General features: G+C 33.4%; 1 protein-coding gene across 1 annotated transcript in view; it reads left to right on the top strand.

Annotated features, from left to right (window-relative positions):
- AKR1D1 (aldo-keto reductase family 1 member D1) overlaps positions 1–23,321 on the top strand; it is a 55,603-nt gene that overhangs the window by 5,227 nt on the left and 27,055 nt on the right. Inside the window, exons 2-3 of the mRNA XM_051962397.1 lie at positions 6,246–6,530; positions 14,290–14,406. Of these exons, the coding sequence (XP_051818357.1) occupies positions 6,246–6,530; positions 14,290–14,406 (402 nt within the window). The remainder of the gene's footprint in view (positions 1–6,245; positions 6,531–14,289; positions 14,407–23,321) is intronic.

Here is a 23,321-nt window from a genome sequence, read left to right as displayed (position 1 = left end):
TGGGTTTACCACCTATGCAACTTTGGGCAAATTACCTAACCTTTGCCCTCATTCCCTCGTCTATAAAATAAAGGGTGGAGTAGATCCCAGTTTCTTAAATTATGGTTCATGACCCCATATGGGATCTTAGAACTGAATGTAAAGGTTGCAAAATTATGATTTATTATCAAAAAATATTTGATTTGTATACCTATTTTATGTACCTGGTCTGGTGTAAAAATTTCTTGGGTGAAAAAGGGTCACAAGCGGAAACAATTTAAGAAGGCCTGGACTAGATGACCTCAACAACTTTTCTAGACCTAGATTTCTAATCATGTTTTCTAGAACCTGAGTATTCTAGTTCTGTGACTTTAGGTAAGCTCTCTATTCTAAACAAATCAATCAGCCTCTACCATCTTCAAATAAATCCTTAGGCCTTTTTTTTTTTAATTTAAGTTTTTTATTTTCAAAATATATACATGGGTAATTTTTAACAGTCAACTCTACAAAACCCTATGTTCTAATTTTTTCCCCCCCTGCTCCCACTGCCTCCCCCAGATGGCGAGTGAGCCAATATATGTTGAACATGTGCAATTCCTCTATACATATTTCCACAAATTTCATGCTGCTCCAGAAAGATCAGATCAAAAAGGGGGAAAAATGAGAAAGAAAACAAAATGCAAGTAAATAAACAATAAAAAGAGTGAAAATATTATGTTATGATCTAAATTCAGTTCCCACTGTGCTCTCTCTGAGTGCAGATGGCTTTCTTCATCATAAAAGCCATCATCATCACTGGAACTGGTCTGAATCACCTCCTTATTGACAAGGGCCATGTCCATCAGAATTGATCATCATATAATCTTGCTGTTGCTGTGTATAATGATCTCCTGGTTCTGCTCATTTTGTGGTGCCATAGTTTCCTTTTATTCTGCCTCAGTTTCCCTAAATTCTTCTGCCTCAGTTTTCCTAAATTGTCCTCCTCAGTTTCCCTAAATTGTCCTGCCTCAGTTTTTCTAAATTGTTCTGTATCAATTCCTTGAATTGTTCTGCCTCATTCCCCATGGTTGCAATCTTCCCTTCCGGAGTGAGATAATCAGAGCTGTAGAGAGCTGACCATTCTGGCATTTCAAAAGATAAAACTCCAGATGTCCTATCTCAAATACCTAATTGGCATCCTCTGTCTCTAAGTTCCAGACTTTCTACCTCTAGTGACTACCTCCTTTACTCCCAGTTTGTCAGAATTGATAGTCCTACCCCCAACCTGTCAGAACTGGATTTATGATCCCTTCTTGGAAATTTCTGCTCTCAATGTTTGGACTCCACCCCTTGCTCCCCCAATCACTCAGAGACATATATAATTAAATGCTGATGCATTAATGTCCCAGTTTTCCCACATCCCCTCCAACATTCATCATTATCTTTTCTTGTCATTTTAACCAATCTGAAAGGTGTGTGGTGGTACCTCAGAGTTTTTATTTATATTTATAAAGAGTTTAGGACAGTGCCTGGCAAAAAGTAGACCCTTAATATTTGTTCTCTTCTCTTCCCCACATATCTTTGCCTCCAGACTTCTTAACATGATGGTATCTTCTTCTTTATTTTGCAATAGATCTCCAAGAACACATCAGTGTTTTTCTTTCTCATTTTTTCATTGAGCATGAGATTTTTTTTTTCCTTCAGGAAATCTAAATTCTCCCTATATGAGAAAATAAAAAAACAACTGAACATACTGTTTAACTCTAGTCATGCAGAATTTCTCACAGAAATTTTCTGTTATTATCTTTACCTGGATAGCTTTGTATTTCATATAACTTCATTTTTTTTACATATCCTTGGGAAATAATGTATAATCAATCAGGGAAGACAGGTTGGAATCAGATTGTCAAGAGTTTTAAATGCCACAAAGAATGGTTTATATTTTATCCTTTAGACAACAGAAAGTCACTGAAGCTTCTTGATCTGAGCAGTGATATGGTTAGACCTGGATTTTAGGAATTTCTATTTGATAATTCAATTGATAATTGTATGGAAAATAAATTAGAGAGATTGGAGGCTGTGACTGTAGTCTAAGAAAGAGGTGATGAAGACCTCAACTAGGGTAGTGATTGTGTGAATAAAGAAAAGAGAATAAATCTGAGACATATTATCCAATGAATAAATAGCATTTACATGCCTAATCTATATTTGACATCATACTAGGATCTATGGATACAAATAAAAAATATATATGGATACAAATACAAAATACAATATTTGTGGATATAAATAACAAAAGCATGACCATTGCTGGTCTCGGGAAGATTACTTTGTATGATAATAATGGGTTGTTATTATGGATTATAATGGATGAAATAACACATTTATTAGTGGTCAGAAAAGGAAGTTTTAATCTGGGGATTCATGGAGATTATGAATGGAACTGCAGAAGAGTTATACTCTTTCTCGTACCATTGATTTGACTGTGTTCCGGCAAAAAAGATGGAGGGCAGATGAGTTGGTAATTTACAACTTTCTTTTGACAAGTTGTGTGATAAGATGGCCATGCTGGGCAGACCCTGGTTTTCTGGCACATTTTCGGAAGACCTGGATATTGGTAGTTGGGTAAATTTTCATTCACCCATCAATTTGGATAGCTCAGTCCCAGTGCCAAGTGATATAGGTGAATGGATTATTTTCCCCAGGTTAGGACTTAGTCTCTGGAGGGCAAAATCCAAAATCTCCCTATTCCTAATAGGATAAAGGAATAAAGACAAAGTATCTATACAAAGTAGATAACCATTTTGAGTGGGCAATAGTTTTCTGGTGGATGACTGGATAGGATGTAAGGATAGATTTAAGAACTGATTGAATATGAATAAAAGAGGGTAAAGAATACAGGACCACTTTGAACTTTTGAACCTAAGTGATTAGAAAACCTATGGTACTTCCCCCTCTCCCCCCAAATGGGAAAGTAAGCAAAAGGGGTGGTTTAGAACTGAATAATAAGTTTTGTTTGGAATGTGTTGATCTTGAGATATTTGGAATTATTTGTGTAGAGAGATTAGTTGAATCCATAGAATTTGAGATCATCATATTTCATAAATATCTCTTACATTGAATTTAACTTTACTAGTATTGCCTCCCCTCTAATTTCCTTAGTTCTTCCTAGCAAGCAGTTGGTTGAAACTCAGGAAAGAGTTAAGAACTGGATATATAGACTTGGGAATCATTTGCATAGAAGGGGTAATTGAATCCACAGGACCATAGGGAGCATTTTCTTTACCACTTTAAGCCTAAAATTACACAAATAAGAAATCAAGCCCTCATTTGTAGCACTTGCCAATTTCTGAACTGTCAATGCTCATATTGAAAATTAAATAATTGGCTCTTTTAAGCCCTTTAAACCTGGTTCCAGCAATCTGTAGCAAATGAAGGAGTCTTGCTCCTCTGTTAATGATAATATTCATGAATCACAATGATAAATAAAATGATGGTATTTTCCATAATTTGTCTTTTTACTTTATAATATTTCTGCTACTTAAACTGTCTCTATTGTCTTTGATGGTATTAGTTTTAGCAATTCAAGTAGAATTTTTTCTTTAAACTGCTTATGTGTATATATATATATATATATCCATCAAAGGGACATCATTTCACTTTTCAAAAATTAGGGACAACAAATACAGACAATTTAAATATGATTTTTGAAATTTTCAAGCAATTATCTATTATTATTCAGCTTAATTCAGTTTTTAATGTAGCTAATTTAAAAATAGTTTCTTGTATTATATTTATCAAAATTAACAATATTGAGAAACATAATGGATAATATACTTTCAATTTTCATACAAATATTATTTTACTTTTTTATCCACTTCAAAATCAAATACAACAATGAGAACAACACAGTTTATCTGTATCATGCACTTATGTTAACTGATGATAACTGACAGATTATACTCATGCTTTTTGTTCATGTTGCATTAAATAAACACTGTAATATTTATCCGTAGTTGGAATTAATTCACTATGATGTCTCATTTCTGTTAATGTTGATTTAAACTTTGTTTATTGAAAAAAAGTATATTTACATAGTGGTTACAGTTGAAAATAGCCAATTATTTTGGCTCTTGCTTTACAAACATCCTTTTCAAGAAGATCATGTTCTATTTTCAGTAGAGTGTTTGGAAGATTTTAGAGTGTGTTTTGTTACATGCACCAAGTAAAATGTGGATATTAATGATCAAATAAGACATGCAATCAAATTTCAATATTGTTTAGCTCCAACAGTTCACCTTTTTTTTTTTTTTTTGTCTGCCATCTTTCCATTTCCCAGCTTTCTGACACTGGTTTCAATTTCTTTCCACTTTCTAAAAAGTTTTTTTTCTTACTTGCTTCTGGATTACCTCTTTTATACTGTCAAAATGATCATCATCTTAATAACATGCTGAAGGGGGCAGATCAAGGAATAAGAAAGTGATTGAGAGGATATTATCATCTTTCCTGGGTAGAAGCCACATTATATTGATAACTAATAATACCCTAGATAGCAAAATCTATGATCATTAGTCTAGTTCCCTTGACTCTTCTGTCACCTACAGATACAGATATTAGTATGCCTATTTTCACAGGAACCCAAAGTAAGTGTCCCTTGTACTAGTGCACGATTCTAATTCAAAGAGAGATATATAGCCTCATATGAAGGCTAAATTAAAGGATTTTCATACATTATTAGTGAAACTGAAGGCAAAGTCATATAATTTGCAGTAGAATAGTGAATAATCATTCCCAGGAGACTAAAAAAATGAAATGATCAGATTTCCAGCACTGAATAACTCCTCAACATTAAGGTTATTGTTCCAAGTTGAGTATTGATTGCCATGGCAGTGGATGAACTTCCTGTTTTAAGACTGACATTTTGAGACCATTTATTATTATTATCCATTATGAAATAATGTTAATACTAATAATTGTAAAATTTTTGGCTTTCATATAACTTTAAAAAATTTAAGTCACTTTAGATGTTACCTCTTCAGATTCTTATAACTTCTCTGTGAAGTATACATAAGAGATACTATTATCCCTATTATTCAGATGGGGAAACAAGCTTAGAGAGGTTTGGCCTGTAGTGATACAATAGATTAGTCTGTAGTCACACAACTCCTTCTGACACCATTCATACTGTACTTTAATGTATTGGTGGACATGATCTTATTTGAACCAGTTGCAGAGTTAGTTGATTTTATGTTTCTATGGCTTTGTCTTTTTCTGGAATCCCAAAACATCTTACCAGTGTCAAGTTACTACATCCTCAACCAAGTTTAAATGGGACTTCATAAATGAAGTAGCTTGGAGCATTTTTGAAGGCAATAGTAGACATAAATTGGCACATATATATTTACACATATGCACATAATACACACAAAAATGGAGTTGGCAATTAGCAGTTTTAGTTGATATAAGGAAAGAAATGTTTTTAGAAATAACCAATCTATAACTAAGATGATAGGAAAAGATGATAAAAGTTGGAGGGAATGTGGGAAAACTGGGACACTAATACATTGTTAGTGGAGTTGTGAACTGATTCAATCATTCTAGAGAGCAATTTGGAATTATGCCCAGAGGACTATTAGACTGTGTATGCCTTTTGATCCAGCAGTTTCTCTACTGAGTCTGTATTTCAAAAAGATCATAAGAAAGGGTGGTGAGGAACTGGAAACTGAGTGGATGTCCATTAATTGGAGAATGGGTGAATATGTTATGGTATATGAATGTTACAGAGTATTATTGTTTTATTAAAAAACAAAAAAACAACAAAAAAAAATGATCCTCGGGATGATTTCAGAAAGGCCTGGAGAGACTTACATGAACTCATACTTAGTGAAATGAGTAGAACCAGGAGATCATTGTATAAGGTAACAAGATGATTATGTGATGTAGCAGCTGTGATGGATGTGGCTCTTTTCAACAATGACGTGATTCAGGCCAATTCCAATAGACTTGTGATGGAAAGAGCCATCTGCACCCATAGAGAGAGGACCTTAGAGACTGAATATGGATCACAACATAGTATTTTCACCTTTTATGTTGGTGTTTTCTTTCTCATTTCTTTCCCTTTTTGATCTGGTTTTTCTTGTGCAGCATGATAAATGTGGAAATATATTTAGAAAAATTGCACATACTTAACATATATTGCATTACTTGCTTTCTAGGAAAGGGGGTAGAGGAAAAGTAGGGGATAAAAAATTTTGAACACAAAAAGTTTTGTAAGGGTGGATATTAAAAGCTATCTATGCATATATTTTAAAAATAAAAAGCCATTGTTTAAAAATAAAAGAAAAGAAATAACTAATTTAGAGTCAAGTCTAATTCACCTTTTTTTTCCCCTCTTGTTATTTCAGAGCATTAGAAATTTAAGCCATGAGTCTGTTAAGATTGCCATTGATGTTGGGTACCGCCATTTTGATTGTGCCCTCATGTATGGCAATGAATGCGATGTGGGAAGTGCAATCAAAGAGAAAATTGCTGAAGGAAAAGTGAAACGAGAAGACGTCTTCTTCTGTGGCAAAGTAAGGATTTATTCTGTCATGCTTCCTTTTATATTAATCGGACAGAGCAGGGCTAAGAAAATTTTAAGAAATAATTGCTATTAACAATTACATGTTTTTGAAAACAATCTTATGTAAATCATTATGCTAAACCATTTCTTTTTTATTTAAAAATATTTATTTTATAATTTATAATTTATTTTAAATATTATTATTTAAAAATAACTTTTTATTGACAGAATCCATGCCAGAGTAATTTTTTACAGCATTATCCCTTGTACTCATTTCTCTTCTGATTTTTCCCTTCCCTCCCTCCACCCCCTCCCCAAGATGGCAAGTAGTCCTTTACATGTTGAATAGGTTATAGTATATCCTAGATACAATATATGTGTGCAGAACTGAACAGTTTTCTTGTAGCGCAGGGAGAATTGGATTCAGAAGGTATAAATAACCTGGGAAGAAAAACAAACATGCAAGCAGTTTATATTCATTTCCCAGTGTTCTTTCTTTGGGTGTAGCTGCTTCTGTCCATCCTTGATCAATTGAAACTGAATTAGCTCTCTTTATCGAAGAGAGCTACTTCCATCAGAATACATCCTCAAACAGCATCCTTGTTGAGGTATATAATGATCTCCTGGTTCTGCTCATTTCACTTAGCATCAGTTCATATAAGTCTCGCCAGTCCTCTCTGTATTCATCCTGCTGGTCATTCCTTACAGAACAATAAGATTCCATAACATTCATATACCACTCAACCATTCTCCAATTGATGGGCATCCATTCATTTTCCAGCTTCTAGCCACTACAAACAGGGCTGCCACAAACATTTTGGCACATACAGGTCCCTTCCCCTTCTTTAGTATCTCTTTGGGGTATAAGCCCAGTAGGAACACTGCTGGATCAAAGGGTATGCACAGTTTGATAACTTTTTGAGCATAGTTTCAAATTGCTCTCCAGAATGGCTGGATGTGTTCACAATTCCACCAACAATGTCCCTGTTTTCCTACATCCCCTCCAACATTCCACATTATCTTTCCCTGGCACTCTATATGCTAAACCATTTCAAGAAATCCAGACCATTATTTGAACTAATATAGATCCAAAGAAGGAAAATTAGGAGAGGATAGGTTCCAGTACCCTTGAAAAGAAAAAAGAGTAATAATTTTCCTACCATGTCACTATTTTATATGTAAGTTTGGGCCTAAATGAGAAGGGATGATTTATCCTTTCTTTTAATCTCTTCTTCACAAGTATTGCTGGAATGGGGAATATTCACCCCTCTAAATATAAGGAAAATTCAAGGTCTGAATTCATAGGTGATTTTGCTTTTAAAAATGTAATTTGAAAATCTAAACTTGTAAACTAGGTAAGTTGAAGATTAGGGGTAGGAGATAGGGCAGGAAACAGAAGGGAGATAGATCAGAGAAATTATGGAGGGAAGAATGAGACATTTTTCACCTTGCCCAAAAGTATCATTAGGATTTTCTTTAAATTTCAATGACTTATTGATTCTTTCCCCCCCACATTATTGTTATTTTGCAATAACCCCTCTGTATGTCTGTCTGTCTCATCTGTCTCTTTATCTCTGTCTCTGTCTCTGTCTGTCTCTCTGTCTCTCTGTCTGTCTCTCTCTTTTTTTCTTTCTCTCTCTCTCTCTCTCTCTCTCTCTCTCTCATACACACACTGGGGCCCTGTCTTGTAACAAAAATAAATAAATAAATAAAATTAACTAAAACAAATCAATGCTTTAGCTTTGTCTGACAACATATTTCATTCTGCACCAAAACCCCATTTTCTCTTTTGTAAAAGGAATGAAACATGCTTCAATCTTATGAAGTAAAGATTAATTCCTGAATCCATCATTTCTGATGTAGTATGGCTATATCTTTTTGAAATATATTATAGAAGCAAGAGTTCTTTATTTGGACTAATAAAAGACTGGGATTTGAATTCTGGTTTAATATACTTACTCAAAATGCTACCCTGGCTAACTCATTTAACTTTTCATAGACTACAGTGTTCTCACCTGAAAAATGAAAGGGTTAGACCAGATAACTTGTAACTTCTTAATACTATGAAATGAATAGGATTGGAAATACCCCCTAACTTTTGAAATTATTGTCAAGCTTTTAACTGTTGGTTCATCTCCCCTACCCCTTGCTTCAAAGAATCAATATACTCTTCAGAAAAAACTCTGCCTTTACTTTGCATCACATAGAAATAAAGGAATTTGTATTTTAATATATTTGTGAGATGTCAGTCTGTCATTTTCAAACTTTACATATTCTGAATTTACTTAATGTTATAACTCTAAATCCTACTTTCTCCCTGTATTGTAAATTCATCCACTGCAGGTAAAACCAACTGATCCTTTATGATGAACCAAATTGTCAATATCTGCTCCTTAATCTACAGTGATATGGAGTAAAGGGTTGAAAAGGAAATCATTTTTGTAAGAATTAGCTATTTTCCCAAACTGAAGTGTGTACAAATGGTTAAGTAATTACTTGTCCTACTACTATTTTGTGAAGCATAAGCAAAGAAGATCACAGAGGTCTTTGATCCATGAACTGACTAGGAGAGTCCTTGAAGTCTTCTACTCTCATAGCATCTAGGGATGGTTTCAGATTCAGGCCTTCCCTATATAGTCACTGAGACCTAATTTAATATTTTGCAAAGATTGCAAGGGACTTTACTCATCTTAACATATATTAAAAAGATTGAAACAGACATGAAAATTTGTTTCATTTTTGTTTCACTCAAATTTGTTTCTGGGAAAATACAATGAGTTCTATTTTGGACATGTCGAACTTCAGCAGACAGAAATAGTCAGGTAATAGACATGGGCAAGTGATAAGGTTTTGTTATACAAATTTGGGAGTCATTTATATAGTCATAGCATGAACCTAATCAGATCAAAACTTCGAACAGGGAAGAGAAGAGGGCCCAGGGCAGAGCCTTGAGGGATGTCCACAGCAAAGGAGGAAACAAGTAAAGAGAAGCCTGGGATAGAACATAATGTGATGGAAGGTATGTGATAGTTAACAGTCCAATTTGTAGTAATGAAAAGAGCTAAATTGGGCGGGGGGGGGGGTGAAAGTAGGAGGAAGGGTAAAACAAATTACTATTTGAATCTCTTATGCAAAATGTTACATAACCCAATAGTGTGCTATTTGTTCATTCTAGTAACTACTGGGAACATTTCTTGGTCCATGCTACCAAAAATCCATTCAAGGGGAAACCCACTGGTATGTTGCTACCACTGGGACCCATGATTCTTCACCAGGTGAAAACCTAATCTTTAATTTAAATTTAACCTTAATTTAATACTAAACTTAACCTTAATGCTAAAATCCCTTCTCCTTATGGAACCCCTCAGTTGTGAGACAAACCTATTCCTAAATTTAAAGTTAATCTAAACAAATCCTACTTAAACTAAAACTGTATTGGATCTTGGAAGATGTAGGGATCAAAAGCAAGAGTTGGACTTTCACATGCAGTTTCTTAGTGAAAGATTAACTGGAAGATTCTAGCAGATTTGCATTTTTGTTTTAATTCTCAGGTTTTTTCCTTTCTTTCTAGATCCAATTTTTCTTGTGCAGTAAGATAACTATAAATATGTATACATATATTAGATTTAATGTATACTTTAATATATTTAACATTTATTGGACTACTTGCCACCTAGGGAAGTGGATTGGTAGAAGGAGGGGAAAAGTTGGAATAGATTTTGCAAGGGTCAATGTTGAAAAATTACCCATGCATATGTTTTGTAAATAAAAAGTTATAATAATAATTATATATGTATATAATATTCTAGCAGATGTTTCTAGAAGACTATTAGTCCAGAGGTCAATGTTGTTTTGGTCACCAAAAACTGTGATAGGTCAAATAATAGAAAACAGAGGTTCAAGCTTCCAAAAATATCAATTTATTAAGAAATGTACTTCAACTACCCAATAAATTGGGACCAGTCCCCTTCCTCAGCTTTGGGAATGAATCATGAATATAGAGAGAGACAGATTTTTATACATTAAAAGCAATTAAGCAAATAAGACCAATTAATTAAAAGGAAACAATTAACCAGGATACAACATTAGGGGACCTGATTTCTAATTAGGAAATATTAGGAACTTTCCAACTTGGGCAGGGAAAAAACAAACAAGTACAATTCCCTGAAATCAGAAAAAGAAGTGCCCCATTCCCCACAAGTGTTTGGAAATGATCAAAGGAATATGGGAATAATAACTGATTGCATAATGTGGGAGTAGTTTTCAGATAAGATACATAAGTTGCTTAAAATATATAATTGTGAGAAAATTCCTTGCATCATTCTTCAGATATGACCAAGTATCTAGTCAGCATAAACTAGGTCCTTAATTAAGAGTCTTTAGGCAGCAGGCAGAGGTGGCCCAATTTCCCAACTATGCAAGACAAGATTTAAAGCATGTCATAAAGTTTTCTCACAATTCCCACAATTAAATAAAGTTTCCTCATAAGACAGAAATTGGACTGGGCCCATAATTAAATAGAAAGGGAACTGAGCTAGCTCCAGTTTGAGCTAGGATTGAGCCATAAAATGGAATCAGTTCAGCTCACTCAATTGCCATATACCATTTGGTGTTTTACTTCTCTCAGTTCCTTCATGGATGGGAAGTTATAGCATCTTATCTTTAGAGGCTGCAACAAAGGAAGAGAAATCTAGAAGAGAAATGAGAAAAATAAATGGCCTCTCTTTTCTCAGTCAAGTAGTAGGCATAATCCTTTGCTTGTATAGTAGGGGAAAATAGGAGATGTGAGAGAGGAAATTTAGAACTATGGTATCAAATACAAAAAGAAGTAGATTCCATAGAAAACCACAAATTAACATCATTTATATTGTATTATATTTTTGTTTATTTTTATAAGGCAGTTGTGAACTTCCCAGTATCACACAGCTAATCAATGTTATCTGAAGTCAGATTTGGACTCGAGTCCTCCTGATTTCAGGGCTGGTGCTTTATATACTGTGCCATATAGTTGCCCTATTTATTTTGTTAAACATTTCCAATTACATTTTAAATTGGTTCAACCTCACTGGCATATGTCTCAAATATGTCAACTCTTGTTTAGAATACTACAATGCTATGAAGACTATAAGTCAATCACAGAAGAATAAATGGATTTTCATATAGTAGTCTCTGGCAAGTCACAATATTTAATTAATATGTCTGTTCTGTACTTGTGTACTTTAGAATTTAGAGTAAAAACAGTGGGTTTTGAATTTATTTTCCTGTTAAATTTCATCTTTGGTGATAAAGCTGCAAACTTTCTAGATTATTTCAAAGAGGAGTTTTTTCATCCACTATATCTGTTATTCTTTCTCAGCTTTGTGATATTTGCATATCTGATAAATATATCTTGCATGGCTTATCAAAACATGAACTTCTATTACAATACATGAAAATACCTCCTGGGTTTGGTAAAGTCTTTCCATTTTCAATCCCAGAGAGCAAAATCACTAGACAAATGCCAGGGATAAGCTGCTTCTGATTTGTTTCCAAGAGAATCAGTAGATGTAAGCAGAGTTCAGTCATTTTCATGCATTTTTATGAATTCTCCAAAATATTATTGCTTCCATAGAGATAGCCCATCTACTAATTCACAGTTTTAGACATACATGTGTTAGTCACTTGTACCATTGTCTCTGATGATTACCTCTTTTTCAAGAAACTAGATGGCTAAGTAGATAGGGCACAGAACTTGGCATTAGGAAGTTCAGTTCTGCTTTCAGACACTTATGTAGCAATTCTTGGACAATTCATTTAATCTCTGTCTGCCTCAGTTGCCTTAATTTTAAAATGGAGATAACAATGGCATCTAGTTCCCAGGGTTGTTGTGAGGACCAAATGTAATCATATTAATAAAGAGTTTAGGACAGTGCCTGGCAAAAAGTAGACCCTTATTATTTGTTCTCTTCTCTTCCCCAAATATCTTTGCCTCTAGACTTCTTAACATGATGATATTTTCCTCTTTATTTTGCAATAGATCTCCAAGAACACATCAGTGTTTTTCTTTCTCATTTTTTCACTGAACATGAGATTGTTTTTTTCCTTCAGGAAATCCAAATTCTCCCTGTATGAGAAAAAAAAAAAAAAAACCTAAACATACTGCTTAACTCCAGTCATGCAGAATTTCTCAGAAATTTTCTGTTATTGTCTTAACCTTGATAGCTTCATACTTCATATAACTTCATTTATTTTTACATATCCTTGGGAACTTTTTAATTTCTGATTTCTTTCCTAGATTATTTATTTCATCTTCCCAAGGGTTTTTTCTTCTCTCTAATACATTAGCATTATCAGTTCATGACAAAGGAGGCCGCATGATAAGCCTTTAATGCACTTATCATTTATGAAACCTTTATAATGACTAAGGATATTCCACTTGGACTGACAAGTTGAGTCTCCCAGAGCAAGGCTCCATCTCTTCCTCAGAGCTCTAAAGTTGTGATGGAGACACAAAATCTGAGGAAGTGATTTTTCTCTAATACTTCAGCCTCAGATCTCAATTCCATTGTGATCTGTCCCATGTCAGTTACTAGTGATTAGCATCTAAATATCATTTAATCAATTAACATCACTTCGATTTTAGTATTCACCCTAAGGATTTCACTTCCAAATGTAATGTAGCCAATGAATCATCATCATTCTCTTGGCTGCTTTCAAATCCAGTGCTCAAATGGATCAATTAGGTATCTTAGAACTTCTTACTGGCTTCAGTTGTCCAAAAATTTTGGCATAGACCTTTGGTGATTCAATCTCTCAACTTTTCAGATCTGAGAAGATAGTAACCTAGTTGGATGGATACATCTTCACTTAAGAACAGGAAAGAACATATTCAAAGAACAAGAGAACTATATTCACAGTTAAATGTGGGTCCTTTTAAATTTAGATTAAAAACCCAGATGTCTCCTTCCCCTTCTTTTGCCAAAAGCTTACAGCATATCTTCTCTCATTTGGGAGAAAGGGAGAGAGAAGTTTACTAAGTAGTGCCTTTCTAATGCTTACCTTTTTCTGGTTCAGCAGTTAACCAAAAGTTCGTTTCATTACATAGTTAGCCAACTCTAATTGTGCCACTCTAAGGCCAATGTGAGGATTTCATCGACCAACCAGTTGTTTATCTTCATAAAGCCTGGGGTTGTTTTGTCCCTTGATTTACCTGAACATAAACATCCCATCTCCTACCTCTTATGTCTCCCATTCCCAGAATATTCTGTTTACATTATGGAAACCATAACCTATTTCAATGCATAACTCAGGTGCCATTTACTACACAAAGACCATTCCTCCTAGTTGCTAGTGCTTTCCCCATTTAAATTACTTCGCAAATATTTTGTCTGTGTCTTTCTACTCTATTTACTCTACTGAAAAAAACAAGCCTCTTGAGGAAAGAAACTGTTTTATTTTCATTTTTAAAACCGCAACACCTAGCACCACTTGTAATATATAGGAAAGTTGACAAAAGCTTGTTGAATTAATGATTTTTTTTTTCACCAGCAACACCATATAAAGTGAATAGTTGGCCAGGGCATTAGAGACATTGACACCATTCAGGATAAGGCAAAGACAAATTTGGTCAAACTTTCTTTAGAAACCCATGTGCATTCTTTAAGTCTATTTGCTTTCTGACAATTGGATAAAATTTTATTTTATCTTTATTTAACTACATCAGGTATTATGAAAGATGGAATTTTTTATATTAGTAACTTTGTTTCATCATTTTCCTTTTTCTGTTTCAGTTATGGCCTACTTACTTTAGCCCAGAGATGGTACGACCAATTCTAGAGAAGACACTCAACGATCTTCAAATCGATTATATTGATCTTTACCTCATAGAGACACCAATGGCTTTAAAGGTAAATAGAAATTCCCATAGGCCACCTGGTTTGCCCACAGTCTAAACCTCTGTATAGAAATGCTAAAATACATGAGTTCAATATGTTTAAGGAGCCCTAACCACAATCTTCTATTGCACCATTTTTTTCTTATACCTTTCCCTTCCTAAAGCTACTATTTATTCCCATTGTAATCTCCAATCCCTTCATTCCTCAATGCATTTCTCAGGCCATCTGATCTGGTTTAACTCTCTTCCTTTCCCAGTCCTGATGTTAATGTTAGCCAATTGAACTATATATTTTCCTCTATTTTTTTAAACTCCATTTTGTATTTTATGTTTTTTCAGCTACCTGTCAATTTTTAACATTTGTTTTTAAAACTTGAGTTCAATTCTCTCCCCCAACCTCTCTCTTCCCCAACCCCTTCTCATGATGAAGGTAAGCAATTTGATATATGTTATATATGTATAGTCATGCAAAACATTTCCATAATAGTCATATTGTACAAGATAACAGGCCAAAAAAGAAAAAAATTAAAAAGTTTAAAAATATGTTTTATTCTACATGCGGACATCATCAGTTTTTTCTCTGGGGATGGAGAGTATTTTTCATTTTAAGTCTCTGAGAGTTGTTTTGGATCATTATATTGCTGAGACTAGCTAAGTCATTCACAATTGAGCATTTTACAGTATTGCTGTTACTTTGGACACATTATATTTTACTTTGTGTGAGCTCTTGGTTTTTCTGAGAGCATAATGATCATTATTTGTTGTAATACAACAGTAATTTATCACAACTAAATATCATAATTTGTCCAGCCATTCCCCAAAGTGATGGTCATTCTCTCAATTTCCAATTCTTTGCCCCCAGAAAAGATCTGTTATAAATATTTTTGTACTTATGAGTCCCTTTTGTTTTTGTCTTTTTCTCTTTTGGGATACAAACCTAATAGTGGTATTGCTAGGTCAAAGGTTGCACATGGTTTTATAGCCCTTTGGGCATAGTTTTAAATTGCTCTACAAAATGTTTGTATCAGGTCACACCTTCACCACACTGTCCTCTATTCTTGAATTCCTTACTCTACCCCATTTTCTTCCCCCAATCACTCATTCCTTGCCAAAATTAAATCTTATATTACTCCCAAATATGTCTCTTCTCCTTTTATTTGTGGGCTGCTGAATGGAAGTAGGAAGTCACACTCCTGGGATGACTGAATGCTCTCTAAATTCATATTATCTAACCTCAAGTGGGCTCTTTTATGCCTCTTATTCTTTCCTAATTAAGTTCCTATATCATTCCCCATAGAAACTTTCCCAGCACTTCTCTCTAGAAAGTTGTTGAATCTGTCCCTCTGTCCTCTCAAAAGAATATCGTCTTATCTTACTAAGAAAATGAAGCCATTGGCTCTCTCCTCTCTTTTCTTCATCTCAAAACCCTATCAACATCATTGTCTAATCTCTGATCTTTCTCCAGTCTCTAATGAGGTGACTTTTCTTCTTGAAAAAAAAGTCAACTTCTCTGTGTATGCTCTTCTCATTTTCTCTTATTGATGGTCCCCTCAACCATTCCACATTTCCCTAATCTTCAATATCTCCCCATGTTACTTTCATTATTACCTTCAAATATGCCCAAAGTTCCCACATCATTAAAAAAAAAATTTCACTAGACCCTAATATCATCTCAAGCAATCATGTTCTTTTTCTCTCTCAGACTCCTAGAAAAATCTATTGATCTACATAGCCTTCACTCATTTTTCCCTAGTTCACTTCTCAACTTCTTGCAGTCTGGCTTCCAGTCATATCATCTAATTAAAATTACTTTCTTCAAAGTGATCGATTTCTTCTCCATTGAAATATCTTATATTCTTTCTCAGACTTAATCTTTCTTGAGATTTCTGATTTTTCTAATACTGTTAATCATGGATATTGTCCTCTTAAGTTTTCATGACAATATTTTCTTCTGGTGCTTTTTCTCAGCATACTTTGCTAGTTTATTATATGTCATGTCTACACACTGTGGGTGCTCTCCAAGGTTCTGTCTTGGCTCTCTCCTCTTTGTTTTTTTATATTCTTTCATCAGTAATCATGAGTTTAATTATCATAATTATGCAGATAATTCACATATATACTTATATATTTATTACATATTTTACATATAATATATTTATTTCCTTTAAGATAAATAAAAAATTCCTCAGTTGGTTTTTAAACTTTTTATGACATGGCTTTTTTTTAATATTTTATTTTATTTTATAATAACTTTATATTGACAGAATCCATGTCAGGGTAATTTTTTTTTACAACATTATCCCTTGCATTCCCTTCTGTTCCGATTTTTCCCCTCCCTCCCTCCACCCCCTCCCCTAGATGGCAAACAGTCCTATATATGTTAGATATGTTGCTGTATATTCTAGATACAACATATGTTTGCAGAACCAAACAGTTCTCTTGTTGCACTGGGAGAATTGGATTCAGAAGGTATAAATAACCTGGGAAGAAAAACAAAAATACAAATAGCGCACATTCGTTTCCCAGTGTTCTTTCTTTGGGTGTAGCTGCTTCTGTCCATTATTTATCAATTGAAACTGAGTTAGGTCTCTTTGTCATAGAAATCCACTTCCATCAGAATACATCCTCATACAATATCGTTGTCAAAGTGTATAATGATCTCCTGGTTCTGCTCATTTCACTTAGCATCAGTTCATGTAAGTCTCTCCAGGCCTCTCTGTATTCATCCTGTTGGTCATTTCTTATAGAACAATAATATTCCATAACATTCACATATCACAATTTACCCAACCATTCTCCAATTGATGGGCTTGTGGCAGCCCTTTTTGTAGTGGCTAGAAACTGGAAACTGAATGGATGCTCATCAGTTGCAGAATGGCTGAATAAGTTATGGTGTATGAATGATATGGAATACTATTGTTTTATAAGAAACAATCAACAGGATGATTTTAGAGAGACCTGGAGAGACTTACAGGAACTGATGAGCAGAACCAGGAGGTCATTGTACATGGCAACCACAAGACTATATGATGACTAATTCTGATGAATGTGGCTCTTTCTAACAATGAGATGATTGAGTCCAGTTCCAATTATCTTGTGACAAAGAGAACCATCTATACCCAGAGAGAGGGCTGTGGGAACTGAGAGTGGATCACAACATAGCATTCTCACTCTTTTGGTTGTTGTTCATTTGTATTTTGTTTCATATTTATTTTCTTTCCTTTTTGATCTGATCTTTCTTGTGCAGCAAGATAATTATACAAATATGCTTACATATATTGGATTTAACATATATTTTAACATATATATTGGAGGGGAAAATTTGGAACACAAAACTATGCAAGGATTAATGTTGAAAAATCATCCATGCATATGTTTTGAAAATAAAAAGCTTTAATAATAATAATAATAATAAAAAGAATGGCTTCAGGGTGAACAAACAAAAAAGGTAAATAAAAGATTAATTAACTAGCAATCCATATGCCAACTTTCCCATACAAATTTTTAAAAAATAATCTTGAAGGTATATGAAGAAAATAAGCAGGTTTTTTGCAAATGACATAGGCCATACATTTATGGTCATATAATTCATTAATACATATAGAGCACCAAAGATCCCACTATACTTATTGTTTGTTAACTATGTGGAATGCAATTTAGCTACTTTCATCTTAAACTATTCTTTTTGATAATAAAGCAAGGAAGCATGTATTTCAGTACTTTTATTTTTCCCACACATTCTATTCTCCCATATCCAGGAAGATTGTGTCCAGCTGTTAAAATCATCCAAATTTGAATGACCCTTAAGTAACCCTTAAATGCATGCCCTTGCCTCAGTAACTCTGATGATTTATGACTGGAGATCTCAATTCAGACATTGTGAAGATGCCTGGCTCTAATAGATATCCTGAGCCATTCCTCACATAATTTCACCCACTGCTTGCTGGTATGTGCAATTTAGTTTTATTCTTTATAGTCTGGGAGATATTGTTTTTCCTAAAAGAAGCCATGTCTCCAAACTTAGGCAGCTGGGTTTTTTTTTCTTTTTTTTTTAAATCAAAAAGTTTTGATCACATCTTGCCTGAAGAAAGTGGTTTCTTCCATAACTGTTTTTAAAAAGCATTTTATTTGGTAGAACAGAATACAATTGATGACTTTACTCCTAGAATTGCTATGAGGATCAAATATAATATTTGTAAAGTCCTTAGTACTGAATAGGCACTTACTAAATACTTCCTTCCTTCCAGGCTGTCCTTCAACAAGTTTTCCCTTGGACTTAACGGCAAAAATTACACAAAAGTATTAGAAAGTATTAACAATTGAAATAAAAGTTTTGATCTTATGTTTACTGACATCAAGCAAGACATAAAAAAGGCTGTATGGCACCCCCAAAAGAGGAGAAGAGAGTTTGTTCCAGTCACAAAATATATCTAGCATAATTCCAAAGAGAAAACAGATTTCTTATATCATGTAAATTATCTAGATACTCCTATTTGTGGAAGACATTGTTCTGATTGCACTGATCCCCAGAAAATTAAAAAGCCTATAGTTAACTCAAAAAAGTTTTCCTAGTCTAAACTCATGGGGAAAATCTAAGTAGCACTATATAATTTTGCCATTTTTGTTGTTGTTGTTGTTGTTATATGGTAAGTCCTTATTGCAGTAGCTTTTATCTTGGTATTTATTGAATACTAGAACGCTACATATATTTGGTTCCAAATGTTGTATACCTAATCTATTCCACTGATCAGTTCTCTATTTTTTAACCAGAACCAAATTGTCATGCTAATTACTGCTATGTGATTAATTTCATATTTAATACTAGAATACTCACTTAATTCCTACTTCTTTTAATTATTTCTTTTGAAATTCCTGTTTTTCTTCCATATGAATTTAGCTAATATTTTTCTAGTTCTATTAAAGTTTCTTTCTTTCTTTCCTTCTTTTTTTTTTTTTTTGGAGGCAATTGGGATTAAGTGATTTGCCCAGGGTCACACAGCTAGGAAGTGTTATGGGTCTGAGACCAGATTTGAACTCAGGTCCTCCTGACTTCAGGGTTGGTGCTCTATTCACTGTGCCACCGAGCTGCCCCTTGTAGTTTCTTTTGTACTTTGATTGGCATAGTGTAAAGTAAATTAATTTGGAAAGTATTGTCATTTTTATATCATTGGCTCATCCTACCCATGAGCAATTAATATATTTTAAAATTATTTCAGTGTGTCCTTATTTCTATAAACAGCATTTTGTAGTTGTTTTTTACCTAGATCTTGCGTGTATTTTGGAAGGCAGATTCTGAAGAATTTTTTTTATATTTTGTAGTAATTTTAAATGGAATTTCTCTTTTGATCTTTTTCTGCTGGATAATATTGGTAATACGTGGAAGTGATAGTGAGTTGTGTAAATTTATTTTATATCTTACAATTTTTGCTGAAGTTATTTAAATTAATGTTTAGTTGACTCTTCAAGGTTTTTTTTTTTTTAGTACACCATATCATCTGCAAAAAAGTAATGATTTTATTTCTTCTTTACTTTTGATTATTTTTTCCATTTCTTCTTCCAGATAGCCACAATTTTTAGTACTTTATAAAGTTAGAAGGGGTGACAGTAGACATTCTTTTTTTTTTAACCCCTGAATTTCCTGGAAAGATTTTTAGTTTATCTCTTTTGAATATAACGGTAAATCTTGTTTTGACATACATCATACATATTATTTATCATGATAAGAAAAGAGCAATTTATTTGGTTTTCTATGTTTTTTTAAATGAAAATAGAAATGGGTGTTGTCTGTGAAAAATCTATTTTCTAAATCTACTGACATAATCATATTTTTATTTCATTATTAATGTGGTTAATTAGGCTTATTATTTTCCTAATATTTAAAAATCCTATATTCCTTGTATAAATCCAATCTGGATATTCAGTGAAAGAGAGGACTTTCAAATATTCTTGATGAAAAGACTAGAGATGAATAGAAAATTTGAGTTTCAAATACAAGATTCAAAGGAAGTATAAAAAAGGTAAATAGAAAAGGGTAACCATAAGAGACTTAATAAAGTTAAACTGTTTATATTCCTACATGGGAAGATGACACTTGTAATTCATGAAAACTTTCTCATTTTTAGGGCATTTAGAAGGAGGGCATTGGATGAGTTGAATATGAAGGGAAGATATCTAACAACAAGTTTAGAGGTTAGAGGGAAATGAACTTAAAAAGAGGCAAGATAAAGTTTTTACAGTGGAGGGAAAGAAGGAGGAGATAAGGGGAGAATAATAGAATCTTACTCTTACCAGAATGGCTCAAAGAGGGAATATTTTATATATATATATATATTCAATTGGGTATAGAAATTTATCTTATAGTACAGGAAAGTAGGAAAGGAAAGAGATAAAGTAAAAGGGGAATGATAAAAGGGAGGGCAAATTAGGAGAGGGAGTAGTCAGAAGCAAAATACTTTTGAGGAGGGCAGCTAGATGATTCAGTGAGCACCAGTGTTGGAGTTGGGAAAACCTGAGTTCAAATCTGACACACACTTAGTAGCTGTATGACTCTGGACAAGTAAGTCATTTAACCAATTGCCATACACACACACACACACACACACACACACACACACACATTTTTGAGTAGAGACAGGGTGAAAAGAGGCAGAGAATAGAATAAACAAGAGAGAGTGAAATAGAATGGAGAGATAATTGTAGGGGAAAAATTAAAACAAGTTTCTCTGATAAAGGCTTCATTTCTCAAACATACAGAGAACTGAGTCAAATTTATAAAAAGTCATTCTCCAATTGATAAATGATTAAAAGATATGAACATTTTTCAGATGAAGTAATCAAAGCTGTCTATAGCCATATGAAACAATGTTCTAACTTGTTATTAATTGAAGATATACTAATTAAAACAATTCCAAGGTACTATCTCATACCTTAAATTGGCTAATAGGACAGAAAAAAAAAATGACAAATGGTGGAGGGCATATGAGGAAAATAAGACATTAATACACTGTTGATGGAGTTATGACTGATTCAACCATTCTGTAGGGTAACTTGGAACTCTGACCAAAGGGCTATAAAACCATGTAATAAAATCCTTTGACCTAGCGATACCACTACTAAGTCTATATCCAAAAAGAGATTTTTAAAAAAAACAAAAACAAAAAGGAAAAGGACCCACATGTATAGCTAAGAACTGGAAATTGAGGGGATGCTCGTCAATTGGGGAATGGCTGAATAAATTGTGATATATGATTATGAGAGAATACTATTGTGCTATAAGAGATGAGAGCAGGATGCTCTCAGAAAAACCTGGAAAGATTTATATGAGCTGATAAAGTGAAATGTACATAGTCATTTTAATGTAAAAGTCTCATACACTGGCAAGGAAAAGAATACTCCTTTCTATTTCCATCCAATAATCCTCCCAAATAAACAAAATCCTTTTTGTATCTAACTTTTCCAAAATTCTATTAAGTTCCTCAACTTCTTTCTTGGATATTTTTGGTCAAATTTGCATAGTTCTGAAAGAATTTAAATAACTTGAGCATTCATTATTATAATTTTACTATCTCTTCATATAAATAATTTAGTTATTTATTTTAAGTATTAAGTATTTATACAACTTATGTTATATATATGATAAGTGTTGAGATTGATTTATTGTTCATGGTTCAGCAAAATGTAGCTTGTGTGTTGTCTGTATGTGTGTATTTTCGCTATTTTCTGAGAACATAATTACTTCTGCCCTTTTTTTAAACTTCAGATGAAGCACGATCGATATTGCTACAGCTCTTTAGCTCTGTGTGAAACTTTTATGCTTCAAATGTTTCTCACAATCAACATATTGTTGGATTCTATAGGCCACTTCTATTTTAAGGATTTTAAGCCATTCAAATTCACAGTTGTGATCATTAATTGTTTATTTCCTTCCATTTTATTTTCTTATACTTTTTCTTTTTTTGCCCCAATCCTTCTTCACATGTAAAAAGAGAGTCATAGAATACCAATGCTTTAAATTAGATATATACAGCTTAAACTCTTCTTTTTCTTCTCATCCAAAGCAATCATGAGTTCTTTCTCGTTTTGTGTTATTTTAAACCTCACTTTATAATTCACTTTTATCCATACTTAGGAGTTGTTTGTTCTAATGACTAATCTCCTATTGAATCTTTCTTCCTTATTCATTTTTCCCCTTCTCCCTTTTATCTGTTGAGTTAAATTTACTTCCACACTAAGGAGTACACGTGCTTTTGTGTATTGTACTCTCTTTAGGCTCAATGAAGTTCAAGTGATGTCTGCTTTCCCCATTCTTTTCACTTTTGTATAGACTTTTACTTGAGCCCTTGATTATATAAATTCCCCTCATCCCTCTTCTTATGTCTTTTTTTCTTGTCTTTTAAAATAATTAAAACATGACAAAAATTATTCTGAGGCCATAAATCTGATTTTATTTCCCTTATTCTTCCTCCACCCTCCTCTATTGCCCTCAATGACATCATAGTTCTTAGGGAATTCTTGTATCACACAGCCTCATTAGAATGTAATACTCCATCTTTAGCAAGTATTCCAATTGCTCACTTGAATTTCCTTTTTATGCTTCTCTTTACTCCCATTTTTGTATTTCAAAGTTCTATTAAGCTCTAATCTTTTCCTCAATACTGCTTGTAAGTTCTCTCTTTTATTACAAGTTCATTTCTAAGGTATTCTTGATTGTGAATCAAGACTTTGACTGTTGGAATATATATTGTATTATATGCTTCTCCACTCCTTTGGAATGGTAATATAAAATCTTGTGTGATCCTGTGATTTCTTGGTATTTTAATTCTTTTTGGGAGGTCTATTTTCAACATTTTTTTACCTTCTCTTCCAGAAGCTCTGGACTTTGATTATGGCATTCTTAGAAGTTTTCACTTTGATCTTTCTTTCAGAAAG

This window comes from Antechinus flavipes, chromosome 5 (assembly GCF_016432865.1).
Source record: "Antechinus flavipes isolate AdamAnt ecotype Samford, QLD, Australia chromosome 5, AdamAnt_v2, whole genome shotgun sequence".
Taxonomy (NCBI): domain Eukaryota; kingdom Metazoa; phylum Chordata; class Mammalia; order Dasyuromorphia; family Dasyuridae; genus Antechinus; species Antechinus flavipes.
This window is presented reverse-complemented; position numbering and strand designations above follow the sequence as displayed.